Here is a 27,878-nt window from a genome sequence, read left to right on the forward strand (position 1 = left end):
ATCTACAGTTTTATTCCGAAACTGATGAAATTTCGCACACTTGACCTTCGAACCAAGAAGAAGAATCCACATTAGATTTCGAAAAACTTCAGCTAGTTACATATAAATTTAGAATATTGAAGTCTATATATTACTTATGTTAGAAATAGTTAATATGTAGATAATACTATTAGATTTTGTTTAAATTAGTGTTCATCATAATTTCTCTAGACTTTGTCATGCAAGAGAAATCGCCCTGTATAACTGTGTCAGTGTTGGCTTGATAAACTTGTTAGTTTTTGCCTGAAGAAAGAGTTTGCATCTTGAAGCTTATGTTTGTAAATCAGCGCCTTGTGTTTGAATGAACTAAAAAGATACTTGATGTTTTTTCAAAAGGTTTGTGTCTGATATTAATGTTAATTAGGTCTAATTATTTTTATTTTATTTCCCCTTTAAAAACCCCTTTAGCTAATGCTATAATTATTTTCTTTTTACAATTAAAATCAATGTTTTATAAATAATTTATATTTCTTCTTTTATGTTTTGAAAGCAGTCTTAGAGAAATTAATTAGATAACAAAATTGTGATTTCCTTTCGGGGTTTATATCAATTTGAAAATTTCAAGTCAATCTTATATTCGGTGATTTAATAAATATGTGTATTTATCAGGTAGTAATTATTGTTTTGTCTCGCAGCTCGTACGATGAGACAGACGACGACTGTCTCTCTCCCAACCTGGATGAAATCCTCTCCACTGAGGTTATAGAGGAGGCCAGCATCATGTGCGTGGGCTCCCCCAAGTCTCCACTCTTCTCTCCCAACAAGATGGACGCCCACCCCGACACCGCTGGCTACGTCAACCTAACCTCACTTTACAAAACCTCCCCGCACGAGAAGGCCATCCTCTCCAAACCAGGAGACCCGTACTTCAAAAACGGATTTCTCGACCGCCAGTCTCAATCACCGACAAGCCCCAAGTCTTTAAATCTAAACTCCATGAAGATGGAACGCTCCAACGATGGAAACAACAGCTTCTTGTATTCGCATCTTCTTTCTCCGCAGCGGCAGTCTCCCGAAAGCGAGAATGGACGTACCGGAGGGATTTACACCACTCTTCTAAACGATGGAATGAAAAGCAGCATGGATTTCGGTAAGCAATATGGTGTTGGCGAGTGTGCTCTGAGTCGCTTGGCTTTTCCAGGAGGGATGAACAGGATATCAGACAACTATGAGAAGGCCGTTGGAAATAAGATACCTCAGAAGGAGATCTCTGCAATGAACCGTGTGGGAATCTTCAACAAAGACTCTCTGAAATCACCAAAGAAAGCCAAAGTGTCGCCGAGCTACAAAGACGAGGAAGACGAGGATTACGCTCGAGATAGCGACGAATGCTCTATTTAAAAGAAAAGATATTAAACAATTTGGTGATTGGGACAAACAAACAAACAATGTTTTGGATTATAAATACCTCATACACGAATAAGTGACGCGAGTAACACAGTATTTTGACATTGGTAAAAAAGTTTTTATTCCAAATTTCTGTAGAAATACAATACGCATGTGTATTATAAACGTTGGCCTATATTTAAAAAGCCTAAAATATTGGAGATTCCGTTATGAACCAATATACCTTATGAGAGAATGCTGCAATCTGATTAAAGTAATTAATTCATTAATAGAGTGAGTGTTGAGAAATTAATAAACTTTAGTGCGTAATGTTTAATACGACTTTGTAATAAAGTTATTAGTGATAGACGTCAGATCTACTCATGCCATATTAATATAAAGTTTTTTGTAATCGCTTTTAGTAGGAAACGTAAGATAAATTGTAAGGATATAACTTGCATTGTCGTTTATTAATGTCCCCAGCCATTTGTACAATGTTTTGATGGATAGTTGGTGTTTCGTAAAGAATCCATGTTCTCTTCGAAGTTATTTCACATAGTGGATATTTTAGGAATGTGTGATTAGAGAATATTATAAAACCAAGTATTCTGGATAGGTAAATTAAATGGTTTGTATTTTGCTTCAAGTGTGATTTGTCTACACATTTTCTCTTTATAAATATTGTTTATTTGTCTATGCAAGCTAAGGACATGTTCCAGTTGAACAGCTCAGTACTAAATCGCATGACTTTTTCATTATATTACGTAATTAAAATTTTCCCAGACTTGGTGCCATTTTTCTTGTATATAACATGAATACTTACTTTAAAAATATTTATTTATTTATGACATGTTACCAGAAATGTATTATTTGACTTTGGTCTGTATAGGGAAACCATCTTATAAGGTTTCCAAGGGATATAAATTGTGTACGGAACATTGACTTTATGGAAAAAAAGGTTAATTTAAGTTGTGAACGAAATTGAAATTTTTTTTACACAAGAATTAGTTTTTGGAATTATGTAACTGTTTTATAAAGGAAAAAATCATGATGTTATTCCTGTAAAATTTGAAGAGACAAAATTAAAAACTCAGTAATTTTGAATACATCTTTTATGGAAAACCTCATATTATGTGGGTTTCACCGTATCTATTCAAATTATAAAATTGATATTGCAAAAATGAATGTTGCAGAATGACAAATAAATTGTCTCAAATCAAAATGAAAAAGCAAAATGCAGAAAAGGGTTATACTCAAATTATTGAATTTGTCAAAGAGATGTATTTAAATTTTTTGGTTTATCTTGCAAGGTTTAGAAGCTTTGTTCAATATTGTGTTAGATTTAACGAATTGAGATTAGCAATCTCTCCGCGAAATATATTTCATCTATCCTGATGTTGAATACAGTATTTAAACTTAGCAATTATAAATATCCCAGTAAATTAAAGATGTCTCCACAAAAATGTTGTAAACCTGAAAACTTTTCTCTAGAAAAATCTTTTTTAATGATACAAATATACATTAAAAAAAATGATCACTTTAATATAGTGAATTAAACATAATTTTTACTGTAATTCTTTAGTATCGATAAATTTTCATTTTCTTCTCTAGTAGACTTGAATTAAAATTGTGTAAGACTTTTATCAATAACATCTAGGTTCAAATTAAACAATAGTTTACTTGGGAAAGCAGCTTAGATTAATAATATAAAGGGGATTCAACAATGATGATGTAATCGACAAGGGTTCCATGATAACTCATCAAAATCACAATTCAACATACCTATAAAAAGTGTTATAAAGTTATGAAAAACGATGAAACAAAAATTAGGTTAAATAGGTTACATATATGTAACTATTTAACCCATTTTTTGTTTCATCACTTAATGAGTTTATAACACTTTTTATAGGTGTGTTTAATTGTTATTTTGATGAGTTATCCGGTCACCATCGACAAGTTGGCGTATCAAGGGTTGAGATACAGCCGCATGTCAATGTTGATTTCTTACCGTCTCATCTGTTGTTACGATCGTGTGCAAAAGGTTGAAGTATGAAATATTTTGGTTTGGGTCTAAATCAGGTAGCAAATTAGACTCATTAAATAAAATGTTGATAATCTGAAAGGATACAATTATGATTAAAGTCCCGGTGGTAAAAGTGAAATGGTAATCCAATATAATGTACCACCAAAATTAGAAAAACTAGAAATAAAAATATGGATGAATCAATATTATAAAAAAGTATTTGCAATAATTATTATTAAATCTAATGATCATAGAAAAACATTTTTAAGTAAGTTTGTAATGTTTTAATCATATTCCTAAAGTAATCTACACACTATTGAGATATTTACCATTTCACTATGGCCCCGTTGTTTCAACCATGGTTTTGTTAAAGCTGTGGTGAATTCATGGTAAGTTTATTTTAAAACTACTAGCGCAAGAGTGGTCTAACCCACACATTTTGAGAAATCATGTTATTTATCTTATACTGGTGGATGGCGACAATTTAGCTTCGGCAAACCAAGAGTTAAAATAGAAATTTTCAAATCTTATATAATACTAAACAAAACAAACAAGGTTGATCACAAAGCAAGACTAACCCGATAAATATATATGGGGTTATAATTACTACAACTAGGAAACTTCGAAATCAGTGTTTTGAGGTTACACACAAAACCATACATACCTATATTTCCTCACCCACGAATGCCACAACACATATGTATGGATATATAGAAGGTATGGTTTTGTGTATATCTTGATATAACTGATTTCGGAGTTACCTAGTTGTAGCAATTACCTCGCGATATTACCGTAGCTGAAAGCAATAATTTATTTCCATTGTGTAAATTGTATTTGCGGTTAGACCACTCTTGCTCTAGTGGCCTCTTAGCCATCACAGTTTGGAATATACAACATATGCTACAATTTTTGAGTGTTGGGTAGTAGCAACTCTCGATACACCACTTCTTCAGCTGAGATCACGGATGAGACAACTGGGCCTGTATTATAATCCTATCACTTATTGCCTGTATTGATCTAGAACAATTAATTCAGATAAGGTTTTAATATAATAGCTGATTAATGATCAATCAATGACATATTTTTGTGAGCAAAGATACATATATTTTTGGCAGAACATTTTTCATCCACGGAAAAAACTCGTAGAATAAAAGATAGCTTTCGTAAATAAACAAATAATTCATACATTTAGTCGCTTTAGATTACGCAACAAACATTGTGTCAATTTTACTAGATTAATGTAGGAATCAGCCATATGAAGTTACACTAATTTAAGCCGTATAAAGTGCAAGCTTTTTAAAAACAATTTTGTAATTCAGAACAACCTTTGCAATTGCAACTTGATTAAGCAGGGAATTCAGATAAAAATGGTAAACGGACTTATAGATTTTATGGAAAATAAAAATCTTCATCAGTTTCTCATGGCTGGGGATCGTGACCCCCACTTCAATTTCCATAGTGCACATGGCTTCTCCACTCTTCGTGGTTCTGCACTGCGTGGAGAGCCAAGGACACCGATGTACTGGACACCAGTTATACTTGCTCACTCCAGTGCATTGGTGACCTTTCTCTGCTTCTCCTGCCAAACACATTGACTATGAGTTTCTTCAAGTTAGAGTCCTCAGTTTGGTGAGCAACGTTCCCAAGGTATCTTAGGGTACGCTGTTGGCAGCCAGTTGATAGCCTGTTGTGCATGCCTAGCTCTTCCAGAACGGACACGTTTGTACGTCATGCTGTCCATGGAATACCACATTTCGAAACCGTTTATCCGCTTCCTTTAGCTGGCCCTAAGTATCTATGTTTCCACACCGTATTGAAATCTTCTTAATATATAACAATTGAGCCTGCGTATGTTTGTGCTCGCTAACCTCCAAAAGTAGTTGACCAATATCGCTTTGTTCTTATTAGTGCAAAGGATATATAGAGAGTGGTTTGGATGGTATAAGAAGCACGAGGAATAACTTACTTAACGCAATACTCTGCAGCGGAATAAGATATGGAGTCAAATTAAAGTCCATGTAATGTAGCTTTTTAACAGTAACATTGTGGTATACAGTAGTGAATGAAGGAAGAACTCGGAGATGCTCGAGAAAGACATTAGCAATAGCGAAGCAATGCGGGGTCCGCTAGTATAAAATAAAATGATTTACTTGGTAATCATGATTTACAACGCTGGTCCTTTTAACGCAGTCTATCTCATCACGATATATAAATATAAAAACGGTACTTACTTCACCTCGTAGATTGTGTCAAAAATGTGCCGCGTGGTGGGATAGATTGCATTGAAAATGCCAGCTTTGTAAAGTTTTATAAAATATTAAAATTCGTTAACTTTCTTGTACCGTTTTGTCGATATATAGGTTGGGATTATCATAAATTTGAACTATCGTAGGTTTTGATTACCGAGGTTGTTCTGTAAATATTTATCATGTTTAGAGTTTCTTTAATTTCGTAGCTTACTTAGTAATGCGTATAGTACAAGCTTTACAAATTAAGCCTAATCAAGTCTTATCGTATGCCAATTTAATAAACCGCCTTATAAATATTCTTATGTAGTAAGAAACACAAATAACACCTTGAGAGTAGTACTGACAAATCGTAGAATTTTTCCATTTTTTACGAGAGAAATATTTTTGCCACCGTAACAATAAAATAAGTAAAATTAGATTTTTTTTTGTGTTCACACACACAAACACACACACACAATACTAATAAACATGTCTTGTTCTATGAAACCTCTTTTTTCACTATACCTGATGGTTTTTTAAATTTTTTATTTTACCTATAATAACTCTTTTTTACTCATCTATTGAAATTAATACATTAATAGATGCGTTCAGCTCCTGACATGTATATTATTCGTGCATCTATGATGTATGCTTGCTAGTGAATAGGTTAATAGAATCCATTCTAAAACCTAGAGAAATTGCTGTTTCAAACTACAATTATTGTGTACTTATATTTGGTCACAAATATACACAAATCAAACCGGTTTAATTTAAACCTTATCATACGTATATTATAACACATTTAATTCAAACCTTATAATATGTATATTATAACACATTTAATTTAAACCTTATAATATGTATATTATAACACATTTAATTGAAACCTTATAATATGTATATTATAACACATTTAAGTGAAACCTTATACATAATATGTATATTATAACCCAACCCAATCACCAGGGCCGGCCCTGTGCAGGTGCAATTGGAGCAGTCCGACTACACCGTTTGACTCAGCGCAGGCCCTGCTACTAACACTTCACCTAACCTAACCTTGCTCACTGTGATGTGAGCATAGTATCTCAGGGTTTTTGTCTCTTTCTTCTTTTAAACTAATTTTAACCAAATAATGAATGTACATATATAACTTATGTTGGTCGCCTAAGGGTTTATTAATTTAAAATTAAGTCGAAATGCTCTTAAATCAATTGTGGTGCATTTTAACAATAATGTGTTAGCAAGACGGATTATGTTCCAAAACATAAACCAATGTTAATCTGGAGTATGTAATGTTTACGATTCAAAATCATTAATTTCTAGAAGAAAACTGAATCTTTCAAAATGACAATGAGATTTCGATAATTGATTGAAATCATTCTTGTATTGTTTTCACAAAATATATATTGAATTAAAAGTCACATTTCATCGCTGAATAATTTATGTTTAAAATGTGTTACCTATGATTCCCAGTGTAAAACAATTGCCCTAATCATATAAGACTTAAAGGTGTGTATTGGTTAAGTATTTCTATGTTGGAGATGTGCTGTTATGGCATTGGGGCGTCAGTTAGTAACCGACCATATGCGTATGCGTAGTGTTTGAACGTTTGAGTATTATGTAATTCTATACCATTAGTAATCTATCTATCCATATTTTAAACAATTACGAAGACAAGGGTAAACAAAAATTAATAACATTATCTAATTAATATTTATTAAATTATTTGCGAAATGTTTGTAAAAAGCTTAATATTATTTAAACGTAATGCTTAGTGAAAAAATTAATTCGTTACGACGTATTTTGATTTTATTTATTTATTAACGTTATCGAAGTTTCTTGAATTATGTAATTTATACGATCGCCATTTTGGTTATAAAAATATTATATGTGGTGCAAGAAGCCGGCTGCGATGGGTACATAATAATTTGAATCATTTGATGCACAAAGTAACCTCGTTTTGTACGTTAAACATATTTCAATTGTAATAAATGTGAGTATCATTAACAAGCTATGAAAAAAGGTTACAATGTAGAACTAAGTAATGTTGTCTTATGGATAAATTATTGTTTTGTATTGTGGTAGAACTGCTAGAAATGTTTAGATGTAATCTTAGATCTGATTATTTGATAACTCCGATCCAGCACCAAAATACCTGATTTAGTTTGTTCCTCGCTCCAAACACCTGACATACCTGACTTACTTTATGCACGTGATAGACCATGCTATAAGGATGGTATATTCTCGTGGCTTTTCCTATTTCAGCATATCGCTCGCCATACATTCCCACTGATAGTGTATGGCGAGTGATATGCTGAAATAGGCCAAGCCATGATGCGTATAATGTAATATGTCGCCTACCAGTGATTCCTGAGCTTATTTGGACTAAAAAATGTACATTACTTTTTAGTCGCTGGTGACTTTTTTGGAAAATCAACAAAATTTGTCACCGGAGACCAAAATTTCATTCATATTTTTTAATCCAAATAATGTCAATTAATCCAAATTTGACGTGATTTGTAAGGCTCTCGACTAGCAAACCGAAAGTCGTGGGTTCAAATCCCGGCATGCGCAAGCATTTCACAGTTTATTAATTTAAAATAATATAAATTGTACTTGCCGCACGTTCCAGAATGGGAAATACTCTCAGTATATCACTCAGACATACTATTCAGAATTGAAACGTTGAAATTGCTTTAGCTGTGTTTGGTGACCAGATCTGAATGGCCAGGTACTCCCCCACCTTTCTCTTACCCATCTGCTTCCCCTCCCCACTACCGTCAGCCTCACAACATACCCCAATTAAGGATGCCATAGTCTCACTGGCTCCAGATGGCTGGGAGCAATTGGGAGGGTATTAACATTATTCACATGTTAAATTAAGTCAGGTGTGTCTCTTAACACCCTGTATGTCCATGTTATAAATTTATAACAACACACATTTGAAATTTGTGCTATAATTCATTGTGTACAATCGGATTGAAAATGGTAAATATTCGTTTTTCATTTCTTTTCTGTATTTATTATTCAATGTTATTTTTTTTTAATTCATAACTTTTCCACTGAAATCTTTATGCACTTACTAATAATATGTCATCATCATCATCACTTTTGGCTCTACAACCCCTGGTGGGTCTTGGCCTCCTCAAGAGTCTTCCTCCACTCATCTCGGTCCCGCGCCAGCTCTCTCCAGTTTCGAAGCTTCAAGGCAGACAAATCTTTGAGGACGTTGTCGCTCCATCTTAACCTTGGCCTTCCCAGGCTTCTTCTCCCTATCGGTCTTGAGCTCAGCAGGGACTTTGGTTCTTGATGCTCGGTCATTCTCTACACATGACCTAGCCACCGAAGTCTTCCCAGTTTTATGAACTTTGTGACGTTTAGCTCCTTAAACAGAGTATAGAGCTCATTGTTATAACGTCAGCGCCAAAATCCATTTTTTAGAACCGGTCCGAAGATGCGCCTCAAAATTTTCCTTTCAAAAACGTCCAGTGCTCGCTCATTCTTCTTAGTTAGAATCCACGTCTCGGCTGCGTACGTAAGCACTCGTCTAATTAGTATTTTGTACACTAATACCTTGGTGGTTCTGGAAAGCAGTCTGGATTTTATTTGTTTTTGTAGGCGGAAATAGTAGCTGTTTGCATTCACGATGCGCTTCTGGATCTCCTCTGTAGTGTTGTTATTGTTTGTTATCAGGGAGCCCAGGTATGTGAATCTTGGTTCCGTTTCAAAATTTTGGCTTCCACATGCGAGAGATGGGGTACTTACTAATATGTATTGACATTATTAAAGTTACTATGTATGTACTAAAATAGCTTTGTTCAAAATCCAATTTGAATCTAATGTTTGAAAGTAAGTAATTGAGAGGCATAGGTGAAAAATAAAATGAGTATAACTCCTAGTTTTATATTGTCACTTCAGTACCTACTTAGTACTTATAACGGTGCCTCAACTTTCCAACGTTAGGCAAATGGCATTCCTTATTTCGTACTTTAAAACAAATGCTTTCTTCTTTAAATAAAATTTATTTAATATTAAAACAATCTCTTTATATTTTAAAAAACGTTTAAGTAAATAATATATTGCAAGTTCAGTTATCCGGATAGCGAAAGATTCCGACAATCATATAAGAAAGATTCTGGCATTCACATACGAAAGATGCCTGCATTCATTTACAAAAGTTTTCGGCGTTCATATACAAAAGATTCCAGTATTCATATACAAAAGATTCCAACATTCAAATCTAAACGATTTCAGCATTCACAAACAAAGGATTCCAGCATTCAAATCTAAAAGATTTCGACATTCATATATGAAAGATTCCGGATTCAAATATAAAAGATTTCAGCATTCGCAAACAAAGGATTCCAGCATTCAAATCTAAAATATTTCGGCAATCGTATACGAAAGATTGCGGTATTCAAATTAGAATGTTTCGTGCATTCATATCCCAGTCGTAACCAATAACATCATTTACAATGCATATATTTTGATAATAATCATTAATATTGTTTTAATAATTACGTAACCATAATGTGAGCATGTGCCTAGTTTGGTGGGTCATTTAATAAATAAATTCAATATCAATCTGGCAGCTTTTACGTTTCCTGTCATATGTTGAGAAATTTATTTTAATTAATATAGGTAAATGATATCACAATAATTTACTTACAACCTTTTCTATTTCACTAGATTTTGAGTTTTCAAATTTGAAGGATTTTAATCTATTTGTCAATACCCAGTTTAATGCCTGAGTGCTTACCGTAGATATCAGAAACAAAGGAGATATGGCATGGAAGCTTGTCAACTGTTGCTGAATTACGATCAAAGTGCACAAACTATCAAAGCTGATGTTTGATGTGTAGGTAGAAATAAAGATGGGATGCCAATCTGCGTAGATGTGATTTGCAGTAGATTTAGTGAACGATGTTGGCGACACCCACCGTGCGTGCTGTTTCATAATGGTTTGTGGCCTATCTCTCTTGTTTCTATTAGCTATGGTGCTTACAAAACTATTTAGGTTCTTTTTTAGTTATTCTGGAAGTTTTACCAATCAAACGTTGTCACCAGAATCTAGTCGGCGAGTGCTAATACTAATGTTTACTTTGACTTTAAACGATTTGTTAAGTTTATTTACTGCAAATATTATAATATGAATAATCTATGAATTAATTAATACACAGGTAACAACACATAATATTTTATTTTTAATTGTTTCACTGATATTTATAATATATATTTATGGCTAAAACCAAAGACGTGTGGTAAATACATATTATAATCAGTATTTTGAACAAAGTTACAATCATTTACCCTTCGTTTTACCGAATTAATAATTTTATTTACGTAACCTTGTATTGTTTTATGTTTTCTTATTAATTTAACGACACTGAAAATTTAACAGTTAAACAACATTGTATCATTAAAGTTGAATCTCTTTTCAATCTATCACATATACGATGCCCTTAAAAAGAACAATTCTTTAGAAATTTAACAAAGCAGTAAAATTAGCAATGATATTCATATTAATATCAAACAGTCTTCCCATAATCAATATTTACATAAATAATGTTAAACTATGTGTCACAAATATTAGTTTTCTTTAGAAGTAAAAATAAACTTACGTATTCTTTTTTTTACTTCGTTATATAATGTTTATAGTTTTCTCTACACAGATTCACAAATCGAGTAATTTATTATACAATGTTTCTTCCAAATAACCATTTCAAGTTCTACGTGCATAATAATAACTAAAGTTTAGATTGGTAGTATGAAGAGAACATTTCATTATTTTTTAATGATAAACTAATGTTTATAAGACAAGGTTTTATGCATAGCATAAAGGATAACAAATAATTATAAGCAATAATTAGTCGCCTGAAAAAATTGAAAATATCTCCCGAGTAAAAATAAATGCCGCCAACGGGAATTGAACCCGTACCTTCTGATGTCCGGTCAGGTGCTCTGTAACCACTGAGCTATGTCGGCTTATTTCCAACCCGCCAAATGATGTACCTCAATCAACAATTACTGCTTATAATTATTTGAGAACATTTCATAGTTGACTTGAAGTTTGTATGTAGATATTCTCATACACATTTGTTGTTCTGACTTTAAGACGTGTATACTGTATGTGTGTGTTGTACATGTCAGGTTTGTAACGATGGTGTCCGTTTTCCCTTAAGAATAGTTTTGGACGTGTCGTGTGAACCGGTAAAGTGTCATTTTCGTTTGATTGTTTTAGGAACTTTCATTAATCGAAACGATTTAAGTTTGAGCTTATTTTAAAATAAAATATCACTTGAGTAGATAGTGTTTTGTATAATTAGTGTCGAAGTAATTAGAAGTGAAATGTTTTGTACAAATGTATCGTTATTTTAAGATTTTATAGTTCACATTGTTTATTACCATTTAGATTTTATAAACTAATTATATTTATTTGTAATGTTTGTTATATTATACATTATTAATTTTTACATAATTTATGTATATTATTTTCCCTTTTTTTGTATTGTACGGAAAGAATCTAAGGGGGAATTACTAACCAGTACTATTTCACCAGCTGTACTAAAAAATGATAATTATTCACATTAATCTGGAAATATACAATTTATTCCCAAACACTGACTTTTTATTCAAACCTGCTTTTAATCTCAGGAATATCTTCTACAAAGACACATTTGATTTGTTTTGCTGCTGACCAAAGGCAACCATTTGGTGGCTGTCATTGGCCACAAAAGCGACCAGATGACTTGTCAAAATGACAATTCAACACACATTTAAAACGTTTTTCAACACATAAAGTGATGAAAAAAACTAGTCTAAATAGGTTAGGTTTATAGTTTGTTTTTTTTTTCATCGCTTTTAATGACTATACAAATACCCTATATGTAATATTGATAATAACTTCTTAAATACATTTCATTTGACTCGTACATTCTGATGGCAACATGCTACACTAGCGCCTCTTAGCGGCATGCGTTATGCTCCTCGGTTTTCTTTCATACATTAATGGATTTTACGAGAAATATATTCTTTATTTTACGTTAATAAATAATAGAAATCGAAAAAAAATAGATAACCTACACGTATAAAAATATTATAGCTGCTATTAACTCTGTCTTTGATGGTTTAGAAAGGAAATAAAATATTTTATAAATAAATATAACAATTATTATCATCAATCGCATTTATGTAAGCTTTAATGATGACTAATTAATATTGTACGGAAATTAATTATTTATTATTAATTCAATTCAATAACCAAAAAAACGGTTATTAACTCTGTCTATGATGGTTAAGAAAGGTCATTAAATTATTATCACTAATTCTATTTATTTTTATTTGTGCTTTAATGAGGACCAATTAAAATTGTATTGTATTTTTTATAATTAATTATTCATTATTAATTCAATTCAATTCCCACAATTATAACTAACCTGTCAACGTTTTTTGGCATCCTGAAAAATGACTTGGAATGTTTTTGTTATTTGTAATTATTATATCCGTAAACTGCACAAACAGAACCTACTTTTTAGGACATTTATATATTTTTTTAATCTATATTGATCAAAACATGAATTTGGAATCGCAAAACATTGCCACGAAGTACTAAATAAATTGAATTCGCCACCATTGAAAGGAATGTCAACACTGGTGAATGTCCATATGCTACACTAGCACCTCTAGCGACCAGAGTTGTTGATATTGCCAATATTTCACTGAAGTTGGACGAATTATTAATATTTTAGGGTAGGTAGGTATTTGCTTTTTATCACTTTTTAAAGGTGCAAAACCTCTGAACTAAGGTCACCCCAAGTGGTTGGTTTTAATTTTTGCATAAAATTTTTGTTACCAAGTGACAAATTTGTCTCAGAAGTGAACAGGCTCTATAAACTTACAATATTTTAGTTGATGCCAGCTGCTAAATTAACATCATACTTAGGCGATTTGCGGTTGTTACTGACATTGTTGATCTTTATTGTGTCAATGTTGATATTTTTAAAGCATTCATGGCCTTTTGAATGGGCCCAAACAATGCTGCTCACTTCAAAATCGCTTTAACCACTGGAGCGACCACGCGAAATAAATAATTTTGCCTCGATTGCTCGAGATATCCAGATGATCATTTTTTCAATTCTCCGCCAACATTAAAAAAAAAATAGTATAGAATTTTTACATGAAGTCATAAAAACTTGTTATGATGCTATATAGCCAATGAGTTAACCTGTATTTTACCGTTTGTTTCATTTTTGTAGGCTTTGAGATCACGAGATAATTTGCAATTTTTTTCAATAAAGCAATCGGAGGCATTTAAATTGGCGCATTTATATTACCAAAAGCAATCCAGTGGTTAAAGATTGTTGACAATTAATATATTATTCATTTAATTTTTTTATACCGGCATTCTGAAAATTAAACCTATATCTTCTTGGCCACCTGAAAAGAAATATTAGTGTAGCAAAAAATAATTATTTCTGTGGTGTGAATAAATTGGCAGACTTACTTTGGCCCTAACATGATATCTGGGAATCATTTCAACGAGCTGAAGGCAAACAAGGGATTGAGAATGCTTTGAATAAACCATGACATTAGTCAGACATTGATCACCAAAGAGCGCACATAACCGGACCATATGCAGAAAAGCAAAGGTTTGCAGCACCGTTCATTGTGGGGCTTTTCTGCGCAGTATATGAATGTTCGTTTTTAAACTAATTGCCTGGCGTAGCAACGCTAAAGTTGGTCAATTTACACAACTACTGATTATGGTAAAATCCTACTTACTAATGAAAGTTATACCGTTGATTTCCCTATATTTTCTAGTACGTCTTGTACAATGCATGCATGTCGGCATTTTGTAGTTATCATAACTGACTGATGCCCGAGATATCTTACATCGGACAATAGTCCGATATGCTAGTGTAGCATATTGACGCTGGCATTTCTTTCAGTGGTAGCAAATTGAATTAAGTTAGTACTTGGGTACTTGGTGGCGGTGTTTTGCGCTTCTAAATTCTTATTTTGACCAATATTGATTTAAAAAATATATATAAATGTCCTAAAAAGTAGGTTCTGTGTGTGCAGTTTACGGATGTAATAATTACCAGAGATGTGCAAAATGGGTACCCAAAACCATTTGAAATGCAAAATGGAAATGGGTCAAAACTTTTCCATTTGAAAATGCAAAATGGTTTTTAGAAAAGCATTTCAAATGCAAAATGGAAAATACCTATTTTCAAAATGCATTGAAAATGCAAAATGGTTTCTCAGGTCAAACAATTAAAATAATTGGAATTTTTAAACAATTTTGTCATTTAATAATGGATATCAATGTAGAACAAACATTATAATAATAATACTTGGATGACTTGTATAGCGCCGTTTTTGTACAAAAACACCCCAAGGGCGCTGAATGATACATGATGGTAAATCCAAAAACACCACGACTACAGATTATGAAACCACAAAAAAATTGCGCGGGACTAATGTTGCCAACGTAAAAACATAGAAAAAGCTATCTAACATTTAATATTACAGCGTCATGGCTCCATGTTCAGTATTTTGTTGTAATGGTATCACTCAATTGCCAGGGCTCCTACCAGGGAGCAACTTGACAAATGTAAATTATCTCTCATAGCGAGGTTGAGGACCGACTGATATTTGGGGCTTATGAAAAAAAGATGAGTGGAGATAGTAGGAAGAATGTTGCAAAAAAGCATTTAAAATGGAAAATGCATTGAGAAAAGTATTTAAAATGCAAAATGCAAAATGGTTTTTAGAAAAGCATTTAAAATGCAAAATGGAAAATACCCATTTTGCATTTCCATTTGAAATGGATTTATTTGAAATAAAGCACATCTCTGATAATTACAAATAACAAAAACATTCCAAGTCATTTTCAGGATGCCAAAAAATGTTGACAGGTTAGTTATAATTGTGGGAATTGAATGGAATTTAAAAAATGATAATTTACAATAAATAATAAATACTGTTTTATATTAATTAGTCCTCATTAAAGCATAAATAGAAATAATAATTTTAATCTGGAAAAGATATAAATATTATTAATGGAAAAGTGTGAGGAAGGGTTTAGTTTTTCCTGTGAGGAAGATTTAACCCGGACATAAAGTCGGAAAACATAAAAAAAACCTATCTAAACCATCAAAGAAAGAGTTAATAACCATGTTAATATTTGATGTATGAGCCAAAAAAAGCATAGGTACGTAGGTTATCCATTTTCTTTCGATTTCTATAACATGTAAAACAATATATTTCGCATTAAATCATTAAAATGTGTTAAAAAAAAACAAAGGCGCACACTTCACGCCGCTAGGAGGCTCTAGTATAGCATTGCCATTAGAATGTATGGGAAATGTCCGAAATGGGAGGCGTTGGAGGTATTATTAATATTATAGGAATATTATAGGGTATTATTTGATTATAGCGCGATTATGCCATGCTACACTAGCGCCTCTAGCGGCCAGAATTGCTAGCCATTACAAGCAAATACTGCCAATATTTTACAGGTGTGGTAATTTTTCAAGATAACATTCGAAAGGTAAATTCTTAAGTAAGTCCTGAAAATTTACTGAGGATATAAACTGCTATTTGTATAGTTTGTAGAGTGGCAAACAAAATTATTTGATTTAATAAAATTGAGCAGTGGTGTGTCGCGCGCTTCATTTTATTTTTCTTGTCTATGAATTAAAAAAAATCGTAAATTGTCTATTAGTTTTTCAAAGTGAGTTCGCGAGTTGTGTTGTGATAGATGTCAAATGTCAAGCTGCCTGGTCAGTTGTTTTAAGTTATCAAAACATATTTGTAGTGTATTAAAAACACCACACTACAATTCCAAAATGCCGTTTTATGCGGTGGCTAATGGGAGATCAGCTGGTATTTTTCAAACATGGGCAGAATGTGAAAAGCAAGTCAAAGGATTTGGGGGGGCCAAGTATAAGAAGTTTAACACCCAGGCCGAAGCAAATTCCTTCGTTTCTGGAGGAAGCTCAAACTCTCAAACTAGTTATTCCAAGAGTAGGCCACAATCCACAAGTTTTCAAGGTGGAAGTTCGTATAATCTAGCTAGCAGATCAAATGCTCCAGCCAACAGACCACAAACTAAAGCAACTGTCAAAACATACTCCACACAATGTAAAAAGCCCACACCAAAAGCAGTCGCCAGCGATTCAGATGAAGATTTAATGTTTGATAATATGGATGATTTCAATGATGCAATCATGAAAAAGATGGATCAACTTGAAAAGGAGGTTGGCGACATTAAAAGCACAGTTTTTAAGAATCGGACTACTTTTAAAAAGGCAATAATGATTGATCCAGTACCAACATCTAGTAGCACCACGAATCTCGGAGTGAAACGTCATGCTGAAACAATCCCTGAAGGTGCTTCTAAACGTAGAAAAGTGGATATAAAGCACGGAGGATCATCGCATAGTTTTGAAATGGACGATTCAGGTTATGTTGTTGTGTACACGGATGGTGCTTGCTCCAGCAATGGTACTAAAAAAGCCAGGGCAGGTCTGGGGGTGTACTTTGGAGAGGATCACCCGCTGAATGTGAGTGAGCCAGTCTCCGGAAGGGCCACCAATAACTGCGGGGAGATTCAAGCCACTACCAAGGCTATTCAGTTGGCACGCTCCATGGGCATTGATAAACTGGCCATTAAAACCGATTCCAAGTTTGTTATCGACTCGGTCACCAAATGGATGGGTGGTAAGTAACATTATTTTATATTGATTTTTCACAAAAATGGCGCTATATATTATGGTAAATATATAGAAAATAGGGACACGCTTAATACGCACATTTTACTTAAAAAAAAAAACACTTGGTATCAGTTAGGTAATAACGAGAAGGAAGTATTTCAGTTTCCCGAAATGGAAAATAATGCATTTTAATAGTTATTTTGTTGAAATTAAAATTGATTGTTCACTTGGTGGCCATTGTTATTGATGCAAAAGTTTTAAGGTTAAGGTTTTTTCTTTTCTTATTTAACCCAAAATATGACACTATGATTCTAAAATAGATTCTTAGTTTGGGTTAAGTTAAGAAATAAATATTTAAAAATCTATTTTAATACAGTTAAACTTGGTTATAACGAGCACAAGGGACCGACTAAATTTGCTCCTTACAGCCATTAATCGGTATATCCATAATAGGTTTTTAAAAGTCTTATGTATGTACCTTCCTACCTGCCTCTACTATCAATATATCCTCAAAAGTAAGGTATATTTTCAAAATACGAGTAGGTATTACTTATTAAAAAAAAACACAAAATAAAATTTTGCCTGTCACAAACCAGTGATGCACAACCCGCGGCCCCATTCTTGCGGCCCGCATGTCAATTTCATACGGCCCACTTGGCTATAGAGAAAAATCTAAATGTTTGGGGTAATTGCTTAAAACGCTGGCTAAGAAATTTTTTCTGCATTTCCTAAATGGAACCAAATTTGAAAAACCGGTTTGCATAAGATGAAATTCAAAAAATCAACAGACACATTAAGGCGATGCACTAAGTAGTAATGCAAAATCATGTGTTTTTGGTTTGAAAATTTGGTTGCCTACAAATCTTTCAGATGCTTTAATTAAATACTGCGAGTAGAATACATTGAAATAATCGAGTATTTTTTAGATAAGTCTTTTTATAAGCTCAGAAAAAAATATCATATAAGGCCTATGAAAGCTGCTTTAAAGTTCAAAATCTCCTACTTACGAACCCATTTTCGGCTATGATTTTATTGTATAATGTGGCAAATTAAGTTATTTATAAAATGATCTCAAAAAAATTTAATATTTATCCCTGAACATACACAAAATAAAATAAAAGGCACCTTTTCGCCATGTTTTTTTCTTGCATAAATCAAAACAGGCGGATGGTGTTAAGCGGGAATTTAAACCTTATCGCCATCTACGTAAGGGGTGTTATTGATAGAGGCTCGATTTAAAATATTACACGCCTTACCTGCATCGCCTTAGCTCCTGAATTTCGCTGTTAACACCCTCCCCCTCAATGAAAAAAAAAAAAAACAATACACTTGTATGTCGCGGTAACTAGGTACCTTCATAATAAACATATTTATTAGTTTTTATAACAAAATTGACGATGAGTTGTCATATCAAAGAAGACGTGAAAAGGGAACAAATTTCGCATGACTTCGGCAGGTTTTATGACAATTTTACATTGTGTCCGATGGAAAGCAATTTATTTTTATTTTATTTATTTTTATTTAAGTACATAAAACAGGCATATTTATGGTGCCCAAAAATTTACATACATGGATGTTTAAATACATAATAATGACAAAATGAATAAACTAAATATGCAGAAGTAAATAACAAATAAGAATGGGTAAAAGGTTCACCCATTCTTATTTGGTTCAATGGTTCACATAGCTGATAATCTTACACAGGTAGTGCCATAAAAAAATGAATTCGTGCCTGAGGGGATAGGAAATCGCCGGGCAGCTAACCGCCGCGCTATGTCACCCCTTTGTTTGTTACTATTTACTTCTAGAATAATTCCCAAATGTTTTTTATATACCCATTCATGTATTCAGAAATTGTGTTGACTAAATCATTTGCATGGTATATCAGCTATTGCCATGATCGTTATTTATTTATTAATTTATTTATTAATTAACAGACTTACGTCCAATATAATACAAAGCGACATGAGATTTGGGACAATGTACAATGCAAGAGTAAAGGATGGTATATAAAAGCAGAGACAAACAGGGAAAACATAAGAAAATAGAAATGAAATAGAAGTGTCAAGTCAAGTCAAGACCTTGCTAAAACTAAAGTGATACAAAATATCCTCAATTACATAGTGAGCGACAAAAAACATTCTGACTTATACCAAAGAAATCAAGGTCTTGATGTGAGTTGACCATTCTACATATTCTGGACAATGGTGAATTAATAAACAAGTTCCATATAAGCTGCTATGCCTTTGGATGAAAACAAATAATTTTCAGCTTTGTTGAGTATTTGGCCTCGAATCCAAATTCATGTTTTGTATGAAAAGGTCCGCGCAGCCGTATCTCTTAAGAAAAGATGTTTATCAAACTATCCGTTTTTTTTTTTACGCAGTAGCTATTAAAATGCATTATTTTCTATTTCCGGAAACTAAAATGCTTATTTCTCATTATTATCTAACTGATAAAAACGTTTTTTAAAAAAAATGTGCGTATTAATCTGTATATTAACTATTTCTTCTTCAAAATTATAAAACGAAACATAAGATGAGCAGCTTTACAATTAAAGTGTAAACAATATAAAAATGAAACCTACATACAGTAATAATAAAAAATAACCCCTGCATTTTATCAGTAAATTTACAATTTACAAGCATTACATTCCACTCACTGTATAAGTACCAAATATTATAAACGAGCAGATGGCTCCAATCAACAATTGGTGTCGTACTGACCATGATAAGAGGGATGCAGTACAGTAACCAACATTTTTTCTCTTATATTGATGATAGTAGGAGTTCAAATATTGTCAGGTTATTATTAGCAGGGAATGTTTATCTTTCTTTAAAGTATACATTATCATGTATTATCCCTAACGTCCATTTTCTTAAAATTTGACGATGTCATTAATATCAGGTTGGAAGCGCAAGGGATGGAAACTATCCAGCGGAGGACCGGTGAAGAATGAGGTGGACTTTAAGGAGCTGGACAAGGCCGTGAAGACCCTGGATGTAAAGTGGGTCCACGTCAGCGCCCACAAGGGGATCCACGGGAACGAGAGGGCCGATCAGTTGGCAAAGGCGGGCGCCGAGAAGTACCCAAATTAAAAAATGCAAGCAAAACTGTCTTGCTACGGACTGAAGTATTTTTTATTTGTTCCTATCATTTTATTTCCCCCTCTGAAGAGATACACCATAGATGATAGACACAATGGAGATAGGTCATGAAACCGCAAGCACAACGAGCGTAGCCAACATCGTGCACATTACTACAAATCACTTTGTCGTGCCTTATTTCTACCTGCACACCAAATTCATAACTTTCATTGGCTCTGTCGCTTTCTTAGTCCATGCAGTTGGTCGTAGCTCGGTGACATTCAGTACTCTTTCATGCCATATCTCCCTCTGTTTTTATTGTTTATGAGATAAAGGTAAAAAATCTTTGTTAGTTCGGAGAATTTGTGAAACTTTTATTTTTCTTTTCATTCGATTGACCTGTCTGAAGCCAAGGAACCGAAAGGTCTTTTGTAAATTGATGCCACCAGTTTTATTTTCATCAGCTACTAGCAGCTTTAAATCAGTTTTTGTGGTTTTTGCTGCTAGGCCTTGTAGGCAACTATTATTGAGATTTGCCAAACTTGTCTGTACACAAAAACTGTAAAAATTTAATTTGCAGTGAAATACTAAATAGCAAGGATCTGATAATATTTTTTATGTATCTGCAATTCACAAATTTAAGCCACAAAAATCATCTTATAACTGTAAGAGTTTTATTATTGGAGATTACAACCTAAACATTATCTTTTGTTTTTGTCTTATATCTTTTTTCTATAATTTTTCTTATATTTTCATTATCGAATTATTAGTTTTAAGTGTGATTTCGTTTTTCGTTGTTAATTGAACCCTATTATTTTTAAGCTAAAATTATTTAAAGCAATTACTATAAATACTATTACAGATTAACATACTTATCTTTCCTTTCAAGGCGATCTTGTTGGGGTATAAAATATGGAAACGTTGCTTGAAATGGCTTTAGCCATGTTTAGTGACCAGATCTGAATATCTAGTTATCCAACCTTTAATCTTCCCTTACTCCCTTCATAGTTCCAGTGGCTCTTGTTTCAAAATCTATAGATTTAAAAAATAATTTGTTTGTTCTTGTTTTGACCACCTACGGAAATATAAATGCCAAGCTAGTGAGTATTATCTTGGAGGTTAGAATGTTTGTTATTTGTCTTACCTTGTTCTTTTATCATTATCTTTATAAGTGTTTTTTTCTTATTTGGAGTTGAATCCCATTATGTTTTAAAGATAATATTATTTTAGGTGCCTAAAAAATATACAACGTTCCTAATGAAAGATTGTTCATAAAGTTTGGATCTTTTATTTAAACTGTTTAATTATCACAAAGTTTTTAACTACTTATAAATACAACATATTCTAATGAAATACAAAAAAATGATGAGATTAAACAGTAAGCATCAACTATAAAGAGCAGCAGCTGTACAAATATTTATAATTTTAAAAAAAGCAATCCGTCAGAAAAAAAAGTTTTTTTTACTTATAATACAACTATTTTAAAATTTATTTTGGTTTGAAGTTCTTAAGGATTGTACTTTCCTCTCCAGGAACTGGAGTCGACAACTTTACCAACCAAGCCAAATCCCGATTGGATAAAACCAACATTTGTTGTGTATAATTAACTGATGTAATGTCATTGAATTTCAGAGAAATGATGTCCACATTGTAATCGACAATGTGTCTGTCTATCTGTAGAGTTTCAGCTCCATCGGATGTCATAATGGGTAGGTTTGCATTTATTCACAAAAACAAATGTGAAATTCAAATAGATGTATTTAAAAATGACCATAAGCGAAGGATTAATCAATTCCATTTCTCCATAATTTTTTGACTGAAATTCTCAAACAATTCTATAATATTGTACCACTATAAATACAATGATTACACAGTCGGTGTAGTTTTGTGGCCATAAAAAGTTCCAGTTTTTATCCACCATTTTTGTGGACAAAGTTATGATTTTGATCTGCAAAAAATATACCCATGTTTTTTTTTCCACTGGGCAAAAATTATTCCCATGTTGGCGACATCGAAATGCATTTAGTAAAATTTGCAATTGCTCAGTTTGTTGACGAAACCAGCTACATATTGACTTTATTCTATATGTATTATTTTTTTACTTATTTTGCAGTCCATTGGTTTGTTTATACCATTTTAAGGAAAGGGAGGGGGTCAGAATAATAACTGCTAGGTTGTGATGTATATTAAAACTATTTTATATTACTAACAAATACCAGATTTATTAAGCAATTATTCTATAATATGTATTGTAAATGAGATTAAGATTTGTGATTCATTTAATAACTACAGTAAAACCTGCATATAAGATTTCCACGCTTAACTCTTCCTTTACCATGCTAAAAAATCCCTCAGCTCTGTACTCGGAGAGTTACACATTTAGAATTTTGTCATTTTAAAGTTTTAACATTCAAAATTTTTTAATTATGTACATAATAATAATGTGGACATACGGTGTACTATGTATAAAAAAAAAACATTGGCCATGTTATAAAATGCAAAAACGTCCATTACGGCTGGCCACTGCTAACAACCGCGCATCGTTGATTGGTGAACGAAACCCCGTACCCCTCATTCGCTACCGCACCTCGTGGAAAGTTATCAACGTACGCAGACGTAGTGTATATGAATTTTTTGATAATTTTTCGACAAAACAATTTTGCTGTAGTGTTCGATAAATACAATGTATTTGAATTATTTTATCCAATATACAAATGTATTGCTGAGGAAACACCTAAAAATGAACTTTGTGTTTAATATATTTACAGAGATATTGAAATAATTATAGACGTGTCAAATCAATTAATTGAAAGCACCGGCAAGGAAAGGTTAATAATAAGTTATTGTTTCGATTCCTCGAAACTGGTATTAAGAAATGGCCTAATTTAGTACCCATATATATTATGTAATAAGTGGTTTTCCCACAAAAAAAAATATTTCTTAGAAATTATTTTATAAAAAAGTATTGGCTTAATACCTATTAAATGTGATATTTAGTATTTTTTGGCAGAAAATTGATAAAACTTAATTTGAGCGTTAAAATAGTAGAAAGTTAATTGTAAAATTTTAAAATATATATTTTCCCTCCAAACTCTTCAGAAATCTACACAAGTCAATGGGGACAGACTTGACAGTAATAAACAAACCACTTTCTATTTTATAATGTGACTGCTTCAAATCAATATTATCAATGAACCATAGATAATTGAAACAAGGGAGATGGGCCATGAAACATTATTAGTACGAGTATATATATATATATATATCACTTTTGTATATTGCGCATATACGAAAGTGTCGCTAACATTGTTCACACATACTACTGAAAATCGTATCTATGTTACTACTACGCACCCCGCTTTTGTTTATTACTTTCGACTGACATAGCTCTATCAAAGGATAGTCCATTCAGTTTGCCATAACTTCCTTTGTTTCTATTATCTAAGATTTCAAGAAAAACAGTTTTGCCTGCCAAGTTGATGTGGAATCATTTTTGGTATCACGAGAGAAAAATCTACATACCATGTTGAATTCATTTTAATTATGTGTAATATTAAATCTATGTGATCAATTATTGATAATTGGTAAATAATTATCACTTACAACAATACATGTATGTTCTGGTGTTAATTAATTACATCTAGCATACCAATGTAATACAATTAAAAGTAATTCAGTCTGAAAAGGGGATCATTGGGAACCAGCAGTTTGTGTTTTTTAAAAGTTTTAGTCAGATATCTGAAGTTACAGACCAGAATTGACCACTCCATCTGGAGTAGATTTGAAAACAGTTTTAAAAGGCGGAGTACATAGTATGTCAATTAATTTAAATAATCCCAGAGAGAGGTTTGTATACGACGTTATCATTCTAGTATTTTGTCTTTTTCATATGAAACGTTTGAGAAGGAAGAGTAGCATCGCTAACGATGCACGTACCACCTCTTTGGGACTGAATATTAGGGAAACTTCTTGTGATTTAACCCTTAGGATACGACCAACTACAATAGCAGTTTTTACATTTCAATATTGTCTATGAAAATTCATAAGTAAAACGTTGACATTGTAAGATGACTGTCAATTGTTTCAAATATAATTTTCAGTATTATATTTTGGATATTCTTAGAGATATGAAATCAAGAGACATTGCTAAAAAAAACCTGATGAAAACCCTAGTGAACTTCACTAAAAGGATTGGGGCTGATATCAGCCAAAGGAATATGATGAAATATGGGACTTGGTGTAAAGGACCTATGGCCTGAGTGCTTACTGAACTTTACGGCTCCGAATCAATAATAACATTAAGTTTATATTAGTTTTAGCAGGTATGGTATCGAGCGACAAAAAGTGTTCATAAAAATTATCTCAATATGATGATGAACCGCTGAATTGAATATCGTGATAACTGCGATATTTTCAAATATTTTACACAAACAAAATTATTAATGACTGATTAAATATTAGGTATGATTCTATATACATTGTATATTCCTTAATATTAGGTATGTATGCGTTTCAAAGTTTTTTTTAAAAGTAATGTTTTAAAACATTGATTTTAACCGGTCAGCAACGTAAGCAGATATACACGATAAAATAACGATAGCAGTCAAGTACAATAAGCGTGTTTACACGTCAACGCGTGTGTTTCCACAAAAATCGTCATAACTCCGTTATTCTTCTAGTGACATCCCTAAAACAAAAAGTAGAATATTCGTATTGAATGAAGCTTCACATCTCTATTCAAAGTTATCCATAGAAACCCGTAAAAAGACCTACTCAGTGGAAGCAAATTTTACCCGCCAAATCGTAAAACGACGCCAAGAAAGCCGTTTGACGTGCCGACCCGCCTCGCAAGTTTAATTATTTTTTTAAAAATATATTTTGTATGAAATGGTCAAAAAGTGAAGTGACAGAATTGTTTATTGTACATTTGTACGATGAAATAAGTGTTTTTTTTTTTACATTATCCGTGATTTTAGTATCGTTTTTACATAAAACATTACAGGTGAGTCATTTTTACAATTTTTAAATGTTTCCATTCTAAATTTAAATATTTACAAATGTTAATATTTATTTATGATACAACAATTTGAAAGCCTATTTTGTAACCTTTCTAAAACAGTTTTTACTATTCGGCTCCGTTCAGTATAATGTTTCATTTATAGAGCTTTGATTGTGAGGCGGTAATAACACAACGTTTTCGTGAAATTGACATTTCGATAAAGACATTTTAGCTTCAAGTTCGGGAAAAGTCGGAGGGGTTAATTTCAGACAATAATTTTATAGTTGTGCATATATTTTCAATTCAATTCTTTTTTCAAACCTTCTCCAAACAGGTAGGTACCTAACACTGGGTTACAGATAATAGAAACAGGTGAGATAGGTCATCAATCACATTGTTCACTCACACGCAAATCACATCTATGCATAGCGGTGCTCCGCCTGTGTTTCTACCTACACACCAAACGCATAACTTAGAAAGTCTGCAATTTTGTTGAAGCTCTTTGACAGTGGGAACACTTTGATGCCATATCGCCTTGTTACTTTTATCTATGAATTTAAGGGGCCTTGCTAAAATGGCTTTGTAGCTGTCAGAGGGAGCGTTGTTCAAATTTAACTCACTTGAGTTGATTCAAGGGGAGTCTAAAAAACAAGCAGTAACTAAAATTAGGACAGATTGTGTCACAGAAATTCAAATGTAACGTTGCATCAAGTGGCCATTCACCGGGATTTTGTTTTCTGATATTTGAAGAACCTATTTCAGCATATCGCTCTCACCATACCAATGGGAATGTATGGCGAGCGATATACTGAAATAGGCCAACCCATGAAAATAAGGCTGAAAGCATGAGTGGTTTGTCACAGGCTTTATAAATATGTACATTTAAACTATCATCTAGCAAGTTGAATACATAAAATATAATGATGTCTAATGGAAAACTTCTCGTCTTTGATAATCATTCATATTAACATTGGGCCATTTTTTACAAAAATTTACTTAATAAAATAATTTTTTCATGTTATATTCAGATATTATATATTACGCTAGTGTGATAGGTCTTTCTTTCAGTTTGGAATGAAATCATTCCCTAAAAATGCTGTCGGGTTTTTTTTAAATGTGGTAAATAAAGTAAAACCAGGAGCAAAACATTATGTACAATTTTACAAGCCAAAAATGTCATGAATGATAAAACTGCCGTTCTGTCATATTGTAAATGTATGTATGTGATGAAAATTATGTAATTATTTATAATGATCAACCATTTCCATCCTTTGGTTAGTTTAGTTCAGTTCTTCTTTAGATTACTATCTCCTCTGTTTGTTGCTTCATTCTTACATTGAGATGCATTTATTTACACAGGGAGAAATAAAACATTCATCTTATACAGTACACGTTATTCTTACTAATAAAAAGCCAATCATTTTTACAATAATCTTTACGCACTTGCTTATAGAAAGATGCTTATCATCGTAATGCAAACACATAGAGATACCGCTCAAAGCTCCATTGTAACCCTCCCTCTTTCTCATCTGAGTGGTGTTCTCAGATGAGAAAGAGGGAGAGGAGCTCTCAGCGGCAGGACTAAAATAAACAAACAATAAGCTTTTCACCTGGACTATGTCACAAAAGTAACAATTTATAACACAGGATATAATAAACATTTAAAACAGGATGTTAATATGTGTTTAAAGAGTGGTAAGTTAGAAATATACATCATTCAGTTTGTACATTAAAAATACAAATTAATATGTCACCATTGAAACAGATATCCAGAGGCAGACCGAAAGGGGATTGAAGCACCAAGTCTGATGGGATACGGCCGTAGCTGGCGCAGAGCATTTGGGGAGGAGGCCAAATCCCACCCTGGGACTTCTTGGCGTTGCTTCGTAATAGTTTCCGAATTGGTTCAGAAATCCATCTAGAAAGCGAGGCTATGTGCCCAAGACAAAGATGCTGGATGTGGTGGTGGTCACGGAGGAACTGGTGTTGGCTGTAGCGGACTCTACGCTGTGACTGGTGACTTGAGTGGTAGTGGAGGGCGTTTGCGCAGCGACAACTTTGAACGGACTCGGTTTCGGTGTGACTGTGGTGCTGATTGTATCTATAAAATAAAAAATATATAATTATTATAGACGTTACCATCACAATCTCCCCCTCGAGTGGAACTTTACTGGGCATGTGGCGAGACTTACGGATATCTGTTGGAATTAGAATATCATTGGATGGTGTCCATGTGTTGCAAGAGAAGGTCACAAACAGATGAGTTGGGTTGATGACCTCAATAGAACTACCGGCAGTTCTGTGAAGAAATTTGTTGGTCCATAGCTGGACACCTGAAGAAGTGTCTTATACATAAAGGAGGTAACCTCTACAGGTGAGAGTAATAGTTCGAGCTATGTAACATAGATGGATCTAGTGCACTATCACTTAAACTCAAAGTTTATAGTCATCCAAGAG

The 27,878-nt window shown here is 32.9% G+C and overlaps 3 protein-coding genes across 5 annotated transcripts in view; 2 read left to right on the plus strand and 1 right to left on the minus strand.

The window, feature by feature from the left end:
• Nucleotides 1-12,225, plus strand: part of LOC149411248 (uncharacterized) — a 309,091-nt gene extending 296,866 nt beyond the window's left edge. The window contains exon 11 of one of the 3 annotated variants that reach the window (XM_089647484.1): nucleotides 675-12,225. In XM_089647484.1, the coding sequence (XP_089503610.1) occupies nucleotides 675-1,380 (706 nt within the window). In that variant the 3' untranslated portion in view covers nucleotides 1,381-12,225. The remainder of the gene's footprint in view (nucleotides 1-674) is intronic. The other 2 variants (XM_089647486.1, XM_089647488.1) reach the window with 2 other exon arrangements.
• A 4,142-nt stretch (nucleotides 12,226-16,367) lies between these two features.
• Nucleotides 16,368-23,947, plus strand: rnh1 (ribonuclease H1). Its single transcript, XM_089647491.1, has 2 exons — nucleotides 16,368-17,343; nucleotides 20,244-23,947. Exons 1-2 carry the CDS (start codon nucleotides 16,389-16,391, stop codon nucleotides 20,432-20,434), a joined length of 1,146 nt encoding a protein of 381 aa, XP_089503617.1. The 5' UTR covers nucleotides 16,368-16,388; the 3' UTR covers nucleotides 20,435-23,947.
• A 1,613-nt stretch (nucleotides 23,948-25,560) lies between these two features.
• Nucleotides 25,561-27,878, minus strand: part of LOC149411251 (uncharacterized) — a 79,701-nt gene continuing 77,383 nt past the window's right edge. Inside the window, exon 18 of the mRNA XM_089647133.1 lies at nucleotides 25,561-27,522. Coding sequence (XP_089503259.1) covers nucleotides 27,353-27,522 — 170 coding nt within the window. The 3' untranslated portion in view covers nucleotides 25,561-27,352. The remainder of the gene's footprint in view (nucleotides 27,523-27,878) is intronic.

The sequence above is a fragment of the Hesperophylax consimilis genome, chromosome 26, assembly GCF_061612785.1.
Source record: "Hesperophylax consimilis isolate HC1 chromosome 26, BYU_Hcon_1.0, whole genome shotgun sequence".
Lineage (NCBI taxonomy): Eukaryota > Metazoa > Arthropoda > Insecta > Trichoptera > Limnephilidae > Hesperophylax > Hesperophylax consimilis.